Source organism: Hypoxylon trugodes (genome assembly GCF_022578975.1).
Source record: "Hypoxylon trugodes strain CBS 135444 unplaced genomic scaffold F4822scaffold_8, whole genome shotgun sequence".
Taxonomy (NCBI): domain Eukaryota; kingdom Fungi; phylum Ascomycota; class Sordariomycetes; order Xylariales; family Hypoxylaceae; genus Hypoxylon; species Hypoxylon trugodes.
In genome coordinates this window covers 145,752-163,599 of record NW_026250023.1, presented here as the reverse complement: position 1 = coordinate 163,599, position 17,848 = coordinate 145,752, and the positions used below count along the sequence as shown (strand labels likewise).

Here is a 17,848-nt window from a genome sequence, read left to right as displayed (position 1 = left end):
AGCTGACGTGAGAGTGAGTACGTGATACCAATTCCTCCGCCTGCAAGGGAAACAAGGATAGTTGCACAAGGGAGCTCGGATATTTGCCCACTCATTACACAATTACACAAATTAGCAAATGATAGCATACGTCTACGTCTTTGCCGTTTACGAAAAGGCTAAGGACGGTTTTGGCAAGAGGATCCTATTATTTCTACTATGTAACTCATGTATGCATTCTTTCATTAACCTACTATATTCCTCCGACTCGCCTTTCGGTAAGGAGAGCCGAGAACGACCTCTCTTCCTTCACACTACTACCTTACGTACCTTACGCTAAATACAGCTCCATACTCCGAGTTCTCGCCCGTCTCGAGTCTGGCCGGCAGGGTTGGTGGGCGACAAAGCTATCCACAAAAAGGAGCAAGAAAGACGACAAAAGTCGGTATCCGGCAACAAGTAAGCTCAGGGATCAAGCTCCTCCTCACCCCACGATATTGCTTGCTATTCCTGTAAGACGAACAAAATGGCGGAATCAATGCAATAGCTGACATCTTGAACCAAATTGACCCCATTACCTTCCTTCCTAACCTGGGAAAATGTCAATAGAAGCGCGTCGAAATTTCCTGGGGTTTTTTTATTGTTCCCCATGGCGCAGCAAATCATTCTACTGTATGATCGACTACGATTCCCTTAACCAGGCTTCCACTTCTAAATTCAGGTCTGAGCTTCTAGATCTTTTCCAGGTTATGTTTTAAAGATCGTAGTTAAGTCTAATAATAGTGATGATCAAGGTATGTTAAGCATAACATAGGATTTTTACCCCAAGTCAGATATCGACACTATCGAGCTGACGCCACAGCCGATGCGGTTATCGCGTTATGCGGTGGAGCATTCCTCATCAATGCCGACCAGCCTTTTTCTTTAGTGCTTTAGAGTGGGAGGGATTCTAGACGAGTGAAAAGATCGGATGAAGGTAACGTACCTAAGGTAATGTAATGTAAGTTAATGTAAGTAAGGTAGGTGGCAAGTTTGAATGTAGGTGAAGAGGAGAAGAACGGTGAAGGGATCTTTCTCGTACGGTTACAACGCGGGCGAGAAGTGCTTACATCTAACCAAACTTGACGATAATATCACATGTCATTTACCTATTTCACCTAGTTTACCACTATGTAGGTGCCGTAGTTAGCTGCTTGTGAACCATGTCGCTAAACGCGTTATCGAGCACAACATCGAACTCTTCTAAGTTAGGAGCAAGCATCGTTAGAAGCCGAGCAGCTTCAACGACCTCCGAGGTCTTCGGATCGGATGCGGGGGACGGCATGATGAGCATTCCGAGTACAAGGGACTGTAGCTTGGGTAACGCAGCATCGCACCCCGTTAGATCGCGGAGAGGGATATTGAGAGTGTAACACCCCCAGATTTCCAGCTCGGCCAGATTCTTACCAGCTCGCTCGTCTACCTGCAACAATTGGATCAACGCGGCCTCCGTGAGATCGCAGTCGAACGATAGCTGCAGCTTCTCCAAGCGCGGAAGGGTCCGGACCATGCTGACGAAGTGCGAGTCGTTAAATCCTTCCACTTTCACCTTTTCATTGGAGATGGACAATTCTTCTAGCCATTCCATCCCTTGCGTCAGCTTAACGAGCGATTCCGACGATATTGCAATTTCATTTTTGTCAGTTTGCGAATATCCCAACTTTAACGATCGTAACTTGCGACAGTGTCTGTTGATATTCAGTAATAAGTCTCGTGCTTCATTTTCTGAGGGATCCTCATCGCTGTCGCTGTTACCGCTATTGCTACCCTCGATGCTCGCCTCCAGATGAGTCAGCTCTGAGAGGTGCGGCAGCAATCCTACGATCCCGTCAGCGTCCCCGGCGCAAGTCAGCTTGCGGAGGTGCGGGAAGAGCCGTCGCTTGGCACCGCCGCGATGATCGTCGTCGACGACAACGACCTTTGATACGAGATTCGAAGTGATTAGTTTCCGCGGCTTGAAAACTTCAAGGCCGGGTCTCGTGGCGAGCGCGATGAAGACGGAATCGGTGAGAACTCGTTCCAGGCCGTACATGACTGTTAATCGCTTCAGAGACCGTGCGCCGTTGAGAAATCGCAGGAATCCCTCGGGAGAAATGAGATCGCGCGGATTATCAATGAGTAGCTCCTCGAGATGCGGGCAAGATTTCTGTTTCCTGTTAATGGTGCACATAATGCGCGAATGATAACACGAACCTGTAGCTTTTCGAGAAATGCATCTGAGATCGGACCTCCGAAGAAAAGCAAGGTCTTCAAGCTAGGTCCGAGATACGGCTCGAGCGATTCATCGTTATTATCATCCGATGCATCCAAATTGAGATCTTCCAACTTGGAAAACCTCACACCTCGGAATAGCTTGTGATGAGCGGCATCACCAGCGAAGAACTCGAGATGCACAACTTTATCAGCATGAAGCTGTAGATTCTGGGGTTCTTTCTTCGCGATGCTTGCTAGATCCGAGACACTCGGCCTATCCGCCATGGTCAGATTGCGAGATCGAAATGTCCAAAATACCTTTCAATAGTAAAACTAAGACAGGTGGGTTAACTAGTAGTAATTGACCACAAGACGATCAAGGCGTGGCGATTCGTAGTTATATATTGGCTCACGACATTAGGAAATGCAACGATATGAACAGATGAAAAGTGGGTATATTCCAAGATATCCTCTTGTTTGGTACCACGATCTCTTCATGATTAATATGCTATCTAGAATGAAGACTTTGAGGAAACAAAGCTGGGTGACGACGATGTCTTTAGTCTACTAAACCCCATGCCCGCCCCAATGCAACTCTTATATCTTCCGAAAATATACACTCATTATCATGTCGCATTTTCTTGAGAGCTAGATTCTGATTCCCACTCTGATTCTTTCAAGACGTACCTTGTGTCTAAGAACCTCTCCGTATTTCATACAGACATCTTCATGGCAATCGTCTTATGTGGCTCGTAGTTCAATACCGCAATATCCTCTACCTTCCACCCATCAATTGAGCCACCTTTTTCAGGCTTGAGTTGTATCTCCGGAAACGGTCGCGGTTCTCGCTCTAGTTGAACTTTGAGCGCATCGACGTGATCGATATATACGTGCGCGTCGCCCATAACATGTGTCAAACTCCCAGGAACCAAATCGCAAACATGCGCCATCATATGCGTCAGTAACCCATAACTCGCGATATTGAACGGAACACCCAGTCCCATATCACACGATCTCTGGTATAACTGGCAATGTAAATGTCCCTTCGGCTTCGGACTATCCTCCTTCTCATCACCTTGCCTCGGATACGAGACATAAAACTGCGCAAACATATGACAAGGCGGAAGTACCATTTTCTTTAAATCGGCCGGATTCCACGCCGACAATATCATGCGGCGGTCATACGGATTCGTGCGCAGTTTATGTATAACCTCAGCCAACTGATCATACCCCTTCCCCGTATAATCCGTCTTCGCATCAACATACTCGGCTCCAAAATGTCGCCATTGGAAACCGTACACCGGTCCCAAATCGCCGACTTCGCGCTCGGTTAACCCGAGGTTGTCGAGGAATTCACGGGATCCGTTGCCATCCCAGATCTTTACGTCTTGCGCGCTGAGAGAGGTGGAGGATGTGTTGCCCTCGATGAACCAGAGAAGCTCGGCGATGACGGCGCGGAGGAAGACGCGTTTTGTGGTTAGGAGGGGGAGGATGGGGGTGCCGTTATTGTTGAGGCTGAATTTGAGGGGGCGTGGGGCGAAGATAGAGTATGTGCCTGTGCCTGTTCTATTTTGAAGTGTTAGATTGAGTATTTTGCAATTCACGTGCATAAAAGATGCGATTGCTTTCACTTACCGATCTGGTCGACGCTCGCCGTGGTCTAGGATCTCGCGGACGAGATCGAGGTATTGGTACTCCTCATGTCGAGGTTCTGAGGCCATTTTTCCAACTGGGTACCTCCTAGTAGTATGGAGTCAGTTTATGCGATCGAAAAAGAGGAGTTGAAAGATCAATGGTTTGTGGATTGGTATAACGCTTGGTATAATGGGAAGAATTATTTAGGAGGGACGCGACGAAGAGCGCGTCTCGTTTAAGTGCTTAATTAGGTGTATTTCTTATCGATAGTACCGCGGGGTAAAATCACGGCGTGACGGTGTGTATTAGCTCCGATATAATTATGCATGCATAACAGCACAATATAGGCGCTTGTACCAGTACAACGACATAAGTCTATTATGCTTGATTACACAAATATGTCTGTCTTAGACTGTGCTTATAAGACGTTTCTTACGTTACCGTTCGTTTCTCAGAATCTTGTCTTCCCTCTTCCCGAATGCAAAGTAGTTGATGAGAATCTCCTAGATTAATATTAAGTATTATTCAAACATAATATATGGCGATTGTACTTCAAGATCATATGTATCAGCCCCTTATCCCTTATATCAAACCGAGGCTGTTGCTCTGAGATTCAACTCTTCATTGACTTAGAAATCCGGGAACTTCCCACCATCGTCCCACTAGCGAATTTAGTTAGTCTTGGGTAGGTATCCAAGCGAACTGAGACTCAATAGTAAACAACCCATATACTCACATGTTCAACGATACAACCAGCTTCCCACCGGAAGCGGTCAATAATCTCACCAGCACCACTAGCCATGTAATCCAACCATCCTTGGTCGCTCTTAAAGGCCGTACGAAGAGGAATGAGTGTCTTCTCTTCCCACATTGGGCCCAAGACTTTTAAAGCAGCATCGGGGCCATCTTCGCCGGCAAGTGGTTGGTGATTCTATGATGGCAGGTTATGGTTAGTTAAGTCGCTTCGTTGCTGTTCTTAGTAGGAGTAACATACTATATAAGTGGAAGAAACATATTCAAACGCCTCAGTAAGGTTCTTCTTTATTATAAAAGCGTACGCGAACTTGCCAAATCGCATTTGTGTCTCATCTTCACTAGGCGGCGGATCCATCGCGATACAAGGCGGAGGTATCACGACGTTAGACCCTGCATCGTGTAATTTTGGTGGAGGAGCGGCGATGACCCCAAGGGGCGCTAGAAGTACAGCAGATAATATGAAAAATCGCATCATTGAAAATTTTAGAACATTGGTGCTTGCTCTAATGAACAGAAGCCGAAAGAACCCATTCTTAAATTATCGTGAAGCTTTTATGATGATCCATATAAATCTAGATATCAACCGTCTCCGGTGGAGAAGGTCTTACATTTAAAACGCCTTTGGCATAGCTCAGGGCATGGGAAGAACGCCTCCATTGCAGTTCTATTCTATAATGAGTTGATACGAGAGATTACTGCTTCAATAGCTTCTCAGCCGTTTCGAAATAATTAAATATAGATGCGCAAAAGTTCATCTAGTAGGTGGAAAAAGAAACTTGACCAGAGAGTCAGCAATCTCGATGATGACAACCAATTTCGGCAGATTAGACGATTGAATGTTATCAATACATCTTGCCAGAAATATACCCCCCCTCCCCGAGGGAAGACTTCCTGGGTTTTCAATCTATGGCGACAACCTAATTAAAAATATGTTTACAAGAGTAGTGAGACACAGGTTCGCGATCCAATTACAGTCCGCTCTGGGCAATGTCAGGAAGTTGGCATGCTCTATGACATCAATTATTTATTCCTAAGTCCGGAGCTAATCATAGAGATCGTGACAATAGTTATCATCGACGATACTAAGCACCAGCCTCACCTTTCTTCCCCCTGAAAAACGCACTCAACTTCCCCATCATCTGTCCCAGCCCTCCATTCTCACTCCCCTCAACCAAACCCCCACGAATCCAACCAGGCAATTTACTCTTAATCCTCTCAGTCGCAAACCGTCGATCCACCAACACAATAGCAGCGTAATCATTACGATGTCGGATAGCACGTCCAATACTCTGGTTCACGGCGCGCATACACGCGTTTTCGTAGAAATCACGCGCGGCTTGCTTCGCCGTTGCGATAGCCTCGCTTTTTGACATGGACGGGTTGGCAGAATTGAGACGCTCGAGCGTCGTCGATTCGATGTACTGGATTCGAGCCTTCCAGTCAGGTGAATTGATATTCGGGTAAGGAAGTCCGACCACAACGACGCAGCGGCCGAGACGGTCGGAGAAATTAATGCCCTCGCTCATTTTCCCGCCTACGACGCTAAGTAATAGAGCGCCGGTTTGACCTGCTGGTGTGGAATTTGGCTTGGTCTTAGCCTTACTTTCGTTGCCATCTAGAATCGCTTCGGTATATTGCTCTAGTACCTCATCGCTTGATCCGCCTTTCGTCTCGCGGAATACGGCTTTCTTCGCTTGTAGTCGATCCCATAATGATTTAGGTTGACCTGCACTAGTTGCGCTCCATGAGGCGACTACTTCGTCGAGGTACCCGTAACTGGGAAAAAAGATAACGACACCATCCGGAACAGCGGTACATATGTTAAGGATTGCTAGACCTAACTGGTTAATCATAGACTTATCACTGCGCTTCTGGAAGCTAAACTCGAACTGCATGCTTTTCGTATCTGTCTTCGGTCCAGCGGAGGCTAAGGTCCATACGCAGAGGCTGGAAGATGGAATAACGTGGCCGCAACTCAGAGTTGTGATTTTGTCTGCCGCTAGGTTTGGAAATAGGTGCGCTGTGTAGTCCTCGAAGGGTGACATGGTACCGCCAGCAAGAATGACAGCCCGCGCACTAGACGCGATGGAGGAAAATGCATGTGTAGGTGAGAGAAGGAGGTACGATAATTTAATATCATTTTGGGATACCTTGTGATAGAAAATTCGTCCTTCCGAGCTTAGGTTATTTAACGAGACGAGGAAGGATAGGAGTGTATGCAGGACAGGAGTTGATCGTGATGGAGGTGAATCAACACCAGCCTCTTGGGACTCGGCTTGTGCTACGTAGCCTTCGATCTTATATGCGAGTTTGGAATCTTGTATGTACTGGATGAGTTTGTACATATTGATCTGGTCAATACCTTTAGACCTCAAAAGAACATTGGGGTCGACGATTCCCTGGTCGCTCTAGAATATGGGTTAGTGGGGGTTTTGGAGCGGGTCGTTGACTCTTGTTCTTACCTTCAGTTCCGATGCATTCTCCAACCAATCTCTGAGACCATCCACCACTCTAGCAACTTGCGCGACCATAACCCGATTCTCGCCTTTAAGCTTCTTCCCAAATTTCTTCACATATACACCAAGCATTTGCCTTGCTCGCTTCAACTCGCTAAGACCGATTTCAGAAGCATAGACATTCGCTACCGCATCCATAATATTATGGGCCTCATCAATTATGACTACGTTGCCCTCGAGTTTAATACCAAGTGCATCTCGGGCAGTTTTCTGAAGAAGTAACGGGTAGGGAAGCGTAATGATCTCCGCACCAGGAACTGCAGTTCTTGAGGCATAGTATGGACAAACTTGAAGTTTTTTCCCGAGCTCAAATAAATCTTCAATATCCGGAAGGGTTGCAAGGGTATTGTCTCGGAACTGATGCGTTAAACTTAAGTTGTCTGCATTTGGTACGAACTGACACTTGTCCTTGGATTTAGGCTGTTGAAGTTCAGCACAGCGGTCATTGATTGCTGGTAGAGATCCAAGACGGGAGACCGATGTATTAATGCAAAGACGCTGTCGGGAAGATAATGGAAGGTGCTTAATGCCTTCAGTTTCGGTTTCTGGGTCATCGCTACGAAGGGAATCTGGCAATGATGTAGGAAAAGTCGGTCGTCGTAGTTCTGATATGAATTGTGTCAATTGCGAGTGTGTTCTTGATGTGAAATAGATCTATGAATGGTTAGCCAAGTCTTCTAAAAATATGTATGGTGATAACGTACTTTGACCTCACCGTCATCTATGTCTTCTTCCTCCTCTTTCTTTCCAAGGGTCCCTAGACCTAATTTCTCCATCAAGCTTCTCGTTTCCTTGCTGAAGCCTGACGAATTATCATTACTCTGGGAACTGTCTTCATCTTCACCTCCATCTAACAACCATTCGTCATCGTCATCGGCTGGCCTGCTACTCTTTTTGACACTACCATCATCTAGTCTTCTTCGCTTGGACCCTCTCTCCTCCATTAACTTTTCTTTAGCTCGTATTTTCTTCAAACGAGCTTCTCTTTCTTCCCATTGCTTGAGTATTTCTTCCCGTTTCCTCTTGAGCATCTGATTTACGATCCAATCAGGTTCGTCTTTGAATTTGCCAGCTGCTTCGGCGACAGAACTCTCAAATCTTGATCTCTTGTGATTGCGCAACCAAGTGAGAGCGGCACATATCAGAGATAGAGATTTTCCCTATAATTATTAGCGGAGATGTCGAATAAATTGAGGCGGGAATAGACATACGGTGCCAGTTGGACTTTCAAGAATACCAATTTGACCCTCTCCTTGTTGAAGGACATTATATACAGTGTTCATGAATTGTTCCTGCACATCATATGGAGTGTATGGGTGATGGAAGTCAATCTTCCTGACAGCATCAATCATCTCATCCATATTTGTCGGACGGTACAAAAATGGCTACTGGGATTGAATGTATGATGTGCTAGGAATAATTTGGGGTAGATTCATGATGTGTCATATTGGTATGTTTGGTGAGGAAGACCAAAACTACGTTTTGAAGGTCAAGCTGGAGAGCACAGACTCATACACTTTTGCTGTGAAAGTGGGAAACCCGCAACCACTTTGGCCTCTGATATGTTTGAATTAGAAGCCATTGATATCACCGAAGAATCGGATTGCGTGCATAGATGAAGGGTTTTATGCATTAGATGAATTGTTCAGCTTTATAAAATTATTTGCGACATTTGATCTTTAATACTGCTGTCCTCGTCTCTTTTCAAATTGTTGCTGTCTGGTTTGGGAGTTGTATGAGTTTTGGTGGAGTAATCAAGCTAAATTTAATTGGTGTCGAGATGGATCCATTTCCAAGGTTGCTTGGTGTGGCTGGTAAGATTAGCGGGGTAATGGGGACACACAGTTGTGGCTAAGAAGGAGCGATTGATTGAGTGTGGCTCATTCTCCACAGCACCAAACCCTACCCAAAAAATTAAACGAAAAGAATTTCACAATTTTTCAATACAACCTTCAAAACCCGCCTAACCTTCCGCAACCCACCTTCAGAGTTGGCATCTTCAATACATCACAACAAGCCACTCCTCCGACAAAATGCCTACCAGATTATCGAAGACCAGAAAGCAGTATGTTATAATCGAATCAATTCCATTTCGCTATTGATCGCCTTAAATTATCGTCGCGCCGGACCAACTGCCATATTATGTCGTACCTTTATTTGTGGGAGAACGAAATTGAATAGCAAAGAGAAGGGACACCAGTAGCAAGGAAAATTAGGGACAACGACGAGAGACCAGAAATATTGCATAATATTGCTATGACTAGCTGGAAAAGGGACTGGTTCGAAAAACATTATTCATGGCATCCGGCGCGACGAATTGAGCGACAACTACATTTTGAATTCCCTTATGCGCTTCAATGGAATCAGGTTGCTAACCATTTTATTAGCCGTGGCCACGTCTCGGCCGGTCACGGTCGTATCGGCAAGCACCGCAAGCACCCGGGTGGTCGTGGTATGGCCGGTGGTCAACACCACCACCGAACGAACATCGACAAGTACCACCCTGGTTACTTTGGTAAGGTTGGCATGCGATACTTCCACAAGCAACAGAACCACTTCTGGAAGCCCATCATCAACCTCGACAAGGTACGATATCCGAAATCTCTTCTTTTTCTTGTAGTCTAGTAGTCTAGTGGGGGTTTGCGCAACACGAGAGCTCTCGCCTTGCTAGGAATCTGTTATATCATATCGTTGGTCAATATTTACTGACTCGGATATTTTGCAGCTATGGTCGCTTGTCCCCGCCGAGACCCGTGAGGCTTACATCTCCGGCGAGAAGAAGGACACCGTTCCCGTCATCGACCTCCTCCCTCTAGGTTACTCTAAGGTCCTCGGAAAGGGCCGAATCCCCGAAGTCCCCGTAGTTGTCCGAGCACGATGGGTCAGCAAGCTAGCGGAGAAGAAGATCACAGAGGCTGGTGGTGTTGTTGAGCTGGTCGCATAAGGGTGTACTGGCGGAAGGGCTTCTATTTAGGGAAACAAGGGAACGGATACCTGACGATTTGGGACGGTTGTAACTCAATGGACCTGCACATATTTCGCAGGTAGTCTTCGGCTTTCTCGAGCATCGCATGGCATGATCGGATTCTACGAAAGGGAGTTCAGCTGAATACAAAAAATGCATTTTACCCAAATTCCGATTTCGGGATGTGACTTATGTCTTAATTATGATTTTCAGGGGTGGATACAGATATTCATCGAGAGTACACCAATCTAACAGGACGAATTATGCAACCTCAATTTGTTTTGTTTGCTGACAAGTCTTCTCGCACCATGATGTATCCTTTAGGTGTGACGATCAAGTGCGACTCCGGTCTTTTCCGACAGATACCTTTTCCCGGGGTTATTGCGTACATGTATTGATTATACTAGTCAGTATGTACCTAAGTACCTAGGTATTTACTGATATTGTGCCAGTGTCCGCCTCGGAATTGAATCCCGTTACCATGTATGTACCTAGGTAGGTGCTCTGATCATTCGAAAGGCTTGCAACCTAATACACTGATTACTTATATACAAAAATATAATCATGTTTCTAGAATTTGATACAAATTGCTGATGAAATGCAATTATTTGCTAAGAGGCTGATTTGAGGGAGCCTCCAAGTCCCTTATATCACTTATCTATTTTTATAGATCTGGCATGTGATCGAGAGAACTCGGGACCTTTTTTGATCTTGTGTCGATTTTGTTTGTACCGAATGACTCGGACAAATTGGCGCGGAACTTGTAGATGAGAATTAATTGAATAAATCGTGCACAATTATAGATCGGAACTTAACGATTTATGAACATTAAATAATGTACATGATACATTATACATATTTTATGATGCATAGAAGTACATAAAATAATAACAACTAAAATCCCAAGGGTTCACCGACAAATTGTGCTTGCCCTTTGTTCTAAGGTTCGCAATATTCCCTTCAATGTTTAATTGAGGTGTCTGCCTATTAAAATGCTATGAAATCCATGGATGACTTATGAGGTACTTATAGTGGATAGAGTTAACGTCATTGCGGCAATAGTAAAGTTATCGATAGCACTGAAGTTAAGAAAGCTTACTCGCTGGGCTAATCATATACCCTAATGAGCTTTAATGGCCTTGTCGAATGGCACCTGATAAGCTTTGATAATGTAGGTACATGGTGCCTATGCAATGTGATCCTAGGCGTATTCTTGGATGTATTATTCCATTAATTATTATGCTAGGCTTCATCCAGGCTACATCTAGGCTACCTACCTATACCTACCTACACTTACGCTTCCACTTCTTCCCATCCAAAAAGTCCTTCCACATGCGCGCGCACCATACAACCCATACAACACACACGCACACACACTTAATTCATGTCATGTCACTGACCTTGTTGTCCAATCAACTGATCCCATTTTGAATCCTGTCCTTACCTTCTCTATCCCATCCTTTTCTTTCCCGTTCTATCTACCTATCTAAAGGGTAGTCATCTGTCCTTCCTGTACCTGTACAATAATATTGTTGGCGTTGTCCAATGAGTTACCAGCTGACTGTAATAGTCTAGACGGGAGTAGCTAATATCATTATCTGCCTCACATTCTCATTCTTGCCCTTGTTCTTCTGCCTACTACTATTACTACCTTGACCTTGGTCAATCTATTCACAATACTACTATAGTAACTGTTACATATTATCACTCTTTACCTTTTTAACGATGCATCTGCATCATTGAAACCCACCGCCTTGTAATTCCACGGGCCCACTTTGATTCGATCCAACTCTCACGCCTTTCGGGACCTTTGTCTCGAAGCTCTACGAATCTTGGCAACGCTGCCTGCGGCCTTCATAGCCGTGTTCTTCTCCCATTCGTCCCTTCGCCTGTGTAGCCTGCTCCGGTACCACGGGTTCAGCGAACGCTAATCTTAAGCCCTAAAGTATCCGAATCAGCTTGGACAAGTCAGTGGTTCATAGCTTGCCTTTAAGCTAACTTATTGCCCGCTATGGCACCCCCATCCGAAGATAGTCCCGCCCGCCGGCACGTCAGTAAAAAGCTTCAGAAGAAACGTAAAGAAGACCACCATCCGACTATGGAGCTTCCCGACCGATTAAAAGACCACGGAGACGACGCAGACGAGGATGTTCTACCACCCAATCAAGGTGCTCAGATGTTCATGAACTTGAACCAATCGATATTTGGCTTGATTGCAGCCGCTGGATCAACCGTAGATTTCAACGATCGATTCGAAGGTCAATCGAGCGACGAGGATGAAGAAATGGACCGAGGAGGAAGACCGAAGAGAGGTAAAGAGAAGGAACAAATTGCGCAGACAACAATACTGAGAAAGAGTCCCTCGGATAAGGAAAAGGGAGAGAAACAGAGAAGAAGATTATCAGGACAACTCCTACGATCGTTACCCCAGCTCCCACGACTTGCGACGAGGTCCAAATTTAGGCAAACAAAATCCTCAGGTCTCCAATCTAAATCAGGTGTAGAGGGCGAAGACGATGGTCTAAGCTCACCGACTACAGACTCGCGCTCGCCCACGCTCGATACCGCAACAAGTGATCGTGAAGAAAGGCTTGCTCCAGTGATGACCAGGATGTTAGAAGCCAGGGCAGAAATGTCGTCTAGGCCAAGTTTTGATATTGAAAGACTATCGGGTGATCATCGAAGGGGTGATGGCGATGATGGCCCTAGTTTACTCGCGCGACAACTTAAAAGGATATTTGAATTTGACGAGCCCGAAGAAGTAGTAGAGGGTATGATGAAAAACAATCATTTCCCTTACTGGTTCGTATTCAGGAACTAACGTCGTTTAGAATATCCTTGTTGGTTACTCCAGAGCGTGCTGCTACAAGGCTACATGTACATCACCGCCAAGCATATTTGCTTCTACGCCTATCTGCCAAAGAAAGCTGTACGATCTTTCCCCGAATTTTGCGAGGGATCTTACTAATGATGAAAATAGCACGAAGTTGCCAAGTCTGGATATCTATCCAAGAGCGGCAAACGGAATCCCAAGTATAGTCGTTACTGGTTCCGATTAAAAGGTGATGTGCTGGCTTATTATCGTGATCCATCGAATCTCTACTTCCCACATGGTCAAATCGACTTAAGTTATGCCATATCGGCAAATATTGACGAGAAAGAAAAAGATGGGCTATCTTTTTCTGTTGTCACAAATCACCGAACCTATCACCTCAGAGCTGATAGCGCTCCAAGTGCCAAGGAATGGGTCAAGAGTTTACAAAGGGTTATCTTCCGATCTCACAACGAAGGCGACAGCGTCAAGATATCTCTTCCGATTCAGAATGTCATAGACGTCGAGGACAGTCAAATGATTGAATTTGCCGATACTTGCAAGATTCGCGTCATCGATAACGACGAGACGTATGCCATTGACGAGTATTTCTTTTCATTCTTCAGCTTTAGCAAAGAAGCAATTGGTGTCCTCAAAATCCTAGTAGAGGGTGCGTCGAAACATCAGGAATCAAACTCCGAGCTGGAATCATCTAAACAACAGCAAAAACTTGAAGGGGTTTCTCGGCACAGCTCATTAAGCGTTAAGCAAAAAAATGCCCCTGCCGCACTTGAGCTCAAATCTCCCAAACTTCGCGATCATGTCAGAGCAACACTAGCTCCCCTCTCACCTCATAGTCCGCGGGAACCAAGTCCCCGAGCTAGTGGTGATTTAGCCCGCGGCAGTTTTGATGCCATTCGACAATTTGGGCGACGAAGCCTAGATCTCGATACATTAACACGCGATGCTTCACCTCGTCGAAGTTTTAGCGCCAGCAGGTCGTTAAGCAAGCATCGCATGCATGATAATTCGGCTCAACAAGAAAAGTTGGAGTCGTCCGAGTCATACGTTCATTCACTCGAAGACCCTAGCACATCTGCCATGGCTTCATCATCAAACGAAGACCCTTCTGGTAGTCAGATTTTAAGAGGCAGCGAAGTATTTCATAGACCTACCATTCGTCGCTCCATATCGGCTTCTCGCGCAGGCCGCCGCGATAGATCGTCTGGTACAAGTCGATTGCCCCAGAAATCGGATGAATCGCTTGCTTACGACAAACATCGAGCCGCCACTACGGGGCACGTATACGATTTTAGTGGTAGCGACAAACTTGATCAATCGACAACAACATCGGCACCGGGCCTTCAGAAAATAGCACGAATGGGCGCATATCCATTACAACGAGCGGGCTTTTTCGCTAATTATTTGAACCAAACAAGCCGCCATATGAGCAATTTGTTGGCGACTGAGTCAATGGGATATGTCGAGAAAGTATCCGGCATGTGGAAAGGCGGTCGAAAACATTACCATGAAGCTCCTGCTCTCAAGCCTGATGGAGAAATGGATGACGATGATGGTGTAGATATGGATCGGTTCCGGGCGCACTTTGCCCTCCCAGAAACGGAGAAATTACAGGCAACTTACTACGGCTATATTGTTCGTGTTTTGCCACTCTATGGTAAAGTTTACATCAGCGATCGTCATTTCTGTTTCCGTAGCTTGCTGCTTGGAACTCGGACGAAATTAATTCTTCCGCTGAAGGACATTGAAACTGCCGAGAAAGAAAAGGGCTTCCGCTTTGGATATTCTGGGTTGGTCGTTGTCATTCGTGGCCACGAAGAAATATTTTTCGAATTCAACAAGGCTGAATTACGCGATGATTGCACCGTTACACTATTACGAAACCTTGAAACTACGCGCTACCTACGAGACAAAGGCTCGTTAGATCAAGAAGACCAGGAGGATGCCGATGAAGCGATGGCAGAACGTGACGCACTCCATGAGGCGCGACTTCAAGAAAACGTCGAACATGACCTCAAGATGCCTCATGAAACATCTTGCCTAAGCGATTCATCACCCACGATTCTATTCGACGATCCTAAAGCTTCATTCCTCAACTTTAAACCTTCAGAGCCTATGAAAGTCACTTGCTTGACGATTGGTTCTCGGGGTGATGTCCAGCCTTATATCGCACTCTGCAAGGGGCTGATGGCTGAAGGACATAAACCTCGAATAGCTACCCATAAGGAGTTCAAGGATTGGATTGAAGGGCACGGTATCGAGTTCGCGCCTGTTGAGGGTGATCCCAGTGAACTAATGCGTATCTGTATTCAGAATGGTACTTTTACGTGGGCATTCTTAAGGGAAGCAAACTCGAAATTTCGCGGCTGGTTGGATGAACTACTTGCATCCGCTTTTACGGCATGCAAAGGTTCCGACTTACTCATTGAAAGTCCTAGTGCCATGGCCGGTATTCACATTGCAGAGGCATTAGGTATCCCTTATTTCCGAGCTTTCACGATGCCGTGGACCCGCACGAGGGCCTACCCCCACGCTTTCGTTATGCCCGAACACAAAATGGGTGGCGCCTATAACTATGTCACATATGTCATGTTTGACAATGTATTCTGGAAAGCAACGGCGCACCAAATCAACCGTTGGAGAAATAATATTCTCGGGTTACCCAACACGAGTTTGGAGAAATTGCAGCCAAACAAAGTTCCTTTCCTCTACAATTTCTCTCCTGCGGTCGTTGCGCCTCCACTTGATTATAGTGATTGGATTCGTGTAACGGGTTACTGGTTTTTGGACGAGGGTACTGAATGGACTCCACCCGATGATCTAATGAACTTCATTCAGCAAGCTCGCAAAGATGATAAGAAGCTAGTCTACGTTGGTTTTGGTTCTATTATTGTACCGGATCCTGCGAAGATGACACAAGAGGTTATTGATGCCGTATTGAAAGCTGATGTTCGGTGTGTGCTATCTAAGGGCTGGTCTGACCGCCTTGGTAATAAGGAAGCCGCGGTACCCGAACAAGAACTTCCACCGGAAATATTCCAGATTAAAAGCGCACCTCACGACTGGTTATTCGCACAGATGGATGCAGCCGCGCACCATGGTGGTTCTGGGACAACGGGCGCTAGTTTACGTGCTGGTATCCCAACGATCATTCGTCCATTTTTCGGCGACCAGTTCTTCTTTGGTAGCCGGGTTGAAGACTTGGGTGTTGGTATCTGCTTGAAGAAATGGGGAGCCAACAGCTTTGCGAGAGCCCTATGGGAGACCACTCACAGCGAAAGAATGATTGTAAAGGCTCGAGTATTAGGGGAGACTATTCGGAAGGTATGTCTTTTTTCTTCAATCACCTAGTAATGACAGATATCTAACTTTTGGAACAGGAAAATGGCGTGGATACAGCTATCCAATGCATATACCGAGATCTTGAATACGCCAAGAGCCTGATCAAATCTAAAGCTGGCAAGAATGCAGCTACGGCTAGTAGCCCCGACGGCACTATAGCTGATGAATCGGAAGAAGAGAGTTGGACCTTCGTCGGTGGTGATGAAGTCGACCCTGAGCTCGTTGTTAAGAAAAGCGCACTCTCTCAGATGGAAGCAAGTATTAATGGAGCCACCGGACAGGGTTCCCTAGGATCGAGATTTCTCGGTAGAGCCGGCACAAGTTCAAGCATGGCCAAGTCAACATCGACTACGACGGGGTCTTAGGGAGATACCTGTACGGTCGGTTAGTGCCGTGGCCTTTGGGTCGGAACTACGGCTCTAATCTTGGGAGTTTTCGGTAACGTCTTGAATCCAATTCGAAGGTTAAATAGGAAAGAAACCGAGCAGAAAACTGGTATCTAACTCATCCAGTCGCAAGATGGGATGAAATATTACATCCTATCTGATCATGGTATCCGGCTCAGAGGATTTCATAGTATACGACAGTTTACGTTATGGATTTGGGTGTGTATGCGCGCGCATAGACTGACTGCTCTTTCTGCATTGCAAGCGCAGGCGTCCGGTACTATTTTGCATTTACTACTTTCTGGTGCTGTTTTACATAACAGCTTACCTACCTCATGCCGTTCATGGAAGTATAAGAGGGTTCAGGGGTAATTAATGGCTACATATTTGGGTAATGGGTATGACCACAGGCAGGCAAAGCAAGCCAAAGAATAGAGAGTTCATCAACCTTGTTGTATCAATATCTACCTTTCTCAATGAGTCTTACTTGGTTTTTCATGAATGATGCTACTATCTGGCAGCCTGAATGGAGTTCGCATGGAGCAATTTTGAAAAATGACTGGAGAATAGTAGCCCCTATCTTGATGTCAGCGACTATGACGAAAAGTGTCTGAAATCATTCGCTTGAGTCATTACCACATGCGAGTACGTACCTATGTACTCTTGTATCTATGTATTTATATACAAATGTACTTGCCCTGATGTAAAATGGTGGTACATATGTATGGATTACTAGCCACATGCAGGGAGCTTCAGCCACGTCATTTATGTGTCCAATGAATCCCCCTGTTTTCTAAAGCTCCCCGCAAACGGACAGGGGGGTAAGCGAGGGGTTGCCTGTCTACGGTGCAGGCCAGCCCATGCGTCTGCCACCAGGTACAAAAAGGCCCCCTCACCCCAAGTGAATTTTTAAGGGGACACCATCTCGCCTGTGAATTTTAAGAGAAAGAGGCGTTTGTTCTAGTGGCTTGTGCTTAATTTTCTCAACCGACCAATCTAGCCTTTCAACCTTTCTAACTTCTTTTATAATTCTTCACTTAACTCTTCATCATTCTATGAATCATTTTACATAATACCTACAACTCCTCCCTATACCAGTTTACTCCCGTACGCTATAAAATTAAGGGTTAAGGTACACCAATTATTGAAAGTCGTTTCGTCAACCTTATCAACCAATTGGCGTAAGGCTTAAGAAGCAACTCTT

The 17,848-nt window shown here is 45.7% G+C and overlaps 6 protein-coding genes across 6 annotated transcripts; 2 read left to right on the top strand and 4 right to left on the bottom strand.

The window, feature by feature from the left end:
* Positions 1 to 1,147: 1,147 nt before the first annotated feature.
* On the bottom strand, positions 1,148 to 2,496 carry F4822DRAFT_432015 (uncharacterized protein; the record flags this gene model as incomplete). The annotated part of the gene is made up of 2 exons (XM_051461571.1): positions 1,148 to 2,164; positions 2,212 to 2,496. 2 exons carry the CDS (start codon positions 2,494 to 2,496, stop codon positions 1,148 to 1,150), a joined length of 1,302 nt encoding a protein of 433 aa, XP_051310939.1.
* Positions 2,497 to 2,556: 60 nt separating this feature from the next.
* On the bottom strand, positions 2,557 to 4,038 carry F4822DRAFT_335641 (thymidylate synthase). Its single transcript, XM_051455733.1, has 2 exons — positions 3,847 to 4,038; positions 2,557 to 3,777 (listed from the first exon to the last, which is right to left on the bottom strand). The coding sequence occupies exons 1-2, from the start codon at positions 3,930 to 3,932 to the stop codon at positions 2,925 to 2,927; spliced, it is 939 nt and encodes a 312-aa protein (XP_051310938.1). The 5' UTR covers positions 3,933 to 4,038; the 3' UTR covers positions 2,557 to 2,924.
* A 214-nt stretch (positions 4,039 to 4,252) lies between these two features.
* On the bottom strand, positions 4,253 to 5,096 carry F4822DRAFT_412207 (uncharacterized protein). Its single transcript, XM_051458934.1, has 3 exons — positions 4,841 to 5,096; positions 4,583 to 4,777; positions 4,253 to 4,508 (listed from the first exon to the last, which is right to left on the bottom strand). Exons 1-3 carry the CDS (start codon positions 5,075 to 5,077, stop codon positions 4,476 to 4,478), a joined length of 465 nt encoding a protein of 154 aa, XP_051310937.1. The 5' UTR covers positions 5,078 to 5,096; the 3' UTR covers positions 4,253 to 4,475.
* Positions 5,097 to 5,660: 564 nt separating this feature from the next.
* Positions 5,661 to 8,650, bottom strand: F4822DRAFT_335617 (DNA repair helicase). The gene is made up of 4 exons (XM_051455732.1): positions 8,330 to 8,650; positions 7,823 to 8,278; positions 7,065 to 7,772; positions 5,661 to 7,010 (listed from the first exon to the last, which is right to left on the bottom strand). The coding sequence occupies exons 1-4, from the start codon at positions 8,477 to 8,479 to the stop codon at positions 5,685 to 5,687; spliced, it is 2,640 nt and encodes an 879-aa protein (XP_051310936.1). The 5' UTR covers positions 8,480 to 8,650; the 3' UTR covers positions 5,661 to 5,684.
* A 501-nt stretch (positions 8,651 to 9,151) lies between these two features.
* F4822DRAFT_438100 (ribosomal protein L18e/L15P) lies at positions 9,152 to 10,062 on the top strand (the record flags this gene model as incomplete). The annotated part of the gene is made up of 3 exons (XM_051462477.1): positions 9,152 to 9,183; positions 9,506 to 9,704; positions 9,844 to 10,062. 3 exons carry the CDS (start codon positions 9,152 to 9,154, stop codon positions 10,060 to 10,062), a joined length of 450 nt encoding a protein of 149 aa, XP_051310935.1.
* Positions 10,063 to 11,834: 1,772 nt separating this feature from the next.
* F4822DRAFT_335584 (glycosyltransferase family 1 protein) lies at positions 11,835 to 16,942 on the top strand. Its single transcript, XM_051455731.1, has 4 exons — positions 11,835 to 12,854; positions 12,915 to 13,012; positions 13,064 to 16,240; positions 16,297 to 16,942. Exons 1-4 carry the CDS (start codon positions 12,095 to 12,097, stop codon positions 16,621 to 16,623), a joined length of 4,362 nt encoding a protein of 1,453 aa, XP_051310934.1. The 5' UTR covers positions 11,835 to 12,094; the 3' UTR covers positions 16,624 to 16,942.
* Positions 16,943 to 17,848: the final 906 nt, after the last annotated feature.

Coding starts and splice junctions, on each gene's coding strand:
- F4822DRAFT_335641 (XM_051455733.1), bottom strand. CDS start 3,932: ATGGCCTCAGAACCTCGACATGAGGAGTACCAATACCTCGATCTCGTC. Junction 3,778..3,846: donor GGCGAGCGTCGACCAGATCG/GTAAGTGAAAGC, acceptor ACTTCAAAATAG/AACAGGCACAGGCACATACT.
- F4822DRAFT_412207 (XM_051458934.1), bottom strand. CDS start 5,077: ATGATGCGATTTTTCATATTATCTGCTGTACTTCTAGCGCCCCTTGGG. Junction 4,778..4,840: donor ATGTTTCTTCCACTTATATA/GTATGTTACTCC, acceptor CTGCCATCATAG/AATCACCAACCACTTGCCGG. Junction 4,509..4,582: donor CTGGTTGTATCGTTGAACAT/GTGAGTATATGG, acceptor TAAATTCGCTAG/TGGGACGATGGTGGGAAGTT.
- F4822DRAFT_335617 (XM_051455732.1), bottom strand. CDS start 8,479: ATGGATGAGATGATTGATGCTGTCAGGAAGATTGACTTCCATCACCCA. Junction 7,773..7,822: donor TAGATGACGGTGAGGTCAAA/GTACGTTATCAC, acceptor AACCATTCATAG/ATCTATTTCACATCAAGAAC. Junction 7,011..7,064: donor AGAATGCATCGGAACTGAAG/GTAAGAACAAGA, acceptor CCCATATTCTAG/AGCGACCAGGGAATCGTCGA.
- F4822DRAFT_335584 (XM_051455731.1), top strand. CDS start 12,095: ATGGCACCCCCATCCGAAGATAGTCCCGCCCGCCGGCACGTCAGTAAA. Junction 12,855..12,914: donor GCCCGAAGAAGTAGTAGAGG/GTATGATGAAAA, acceptor AACGTCGTTTAG/AATATCCTTGTTGGTTACTC. Junction 16,241..16,296: donor TAGGGGAGACTATTCGGAAG/GTATGTCTTTTT, acceptor CTTTTGGAACAG/GAAAATGGCGTGGATACAGC.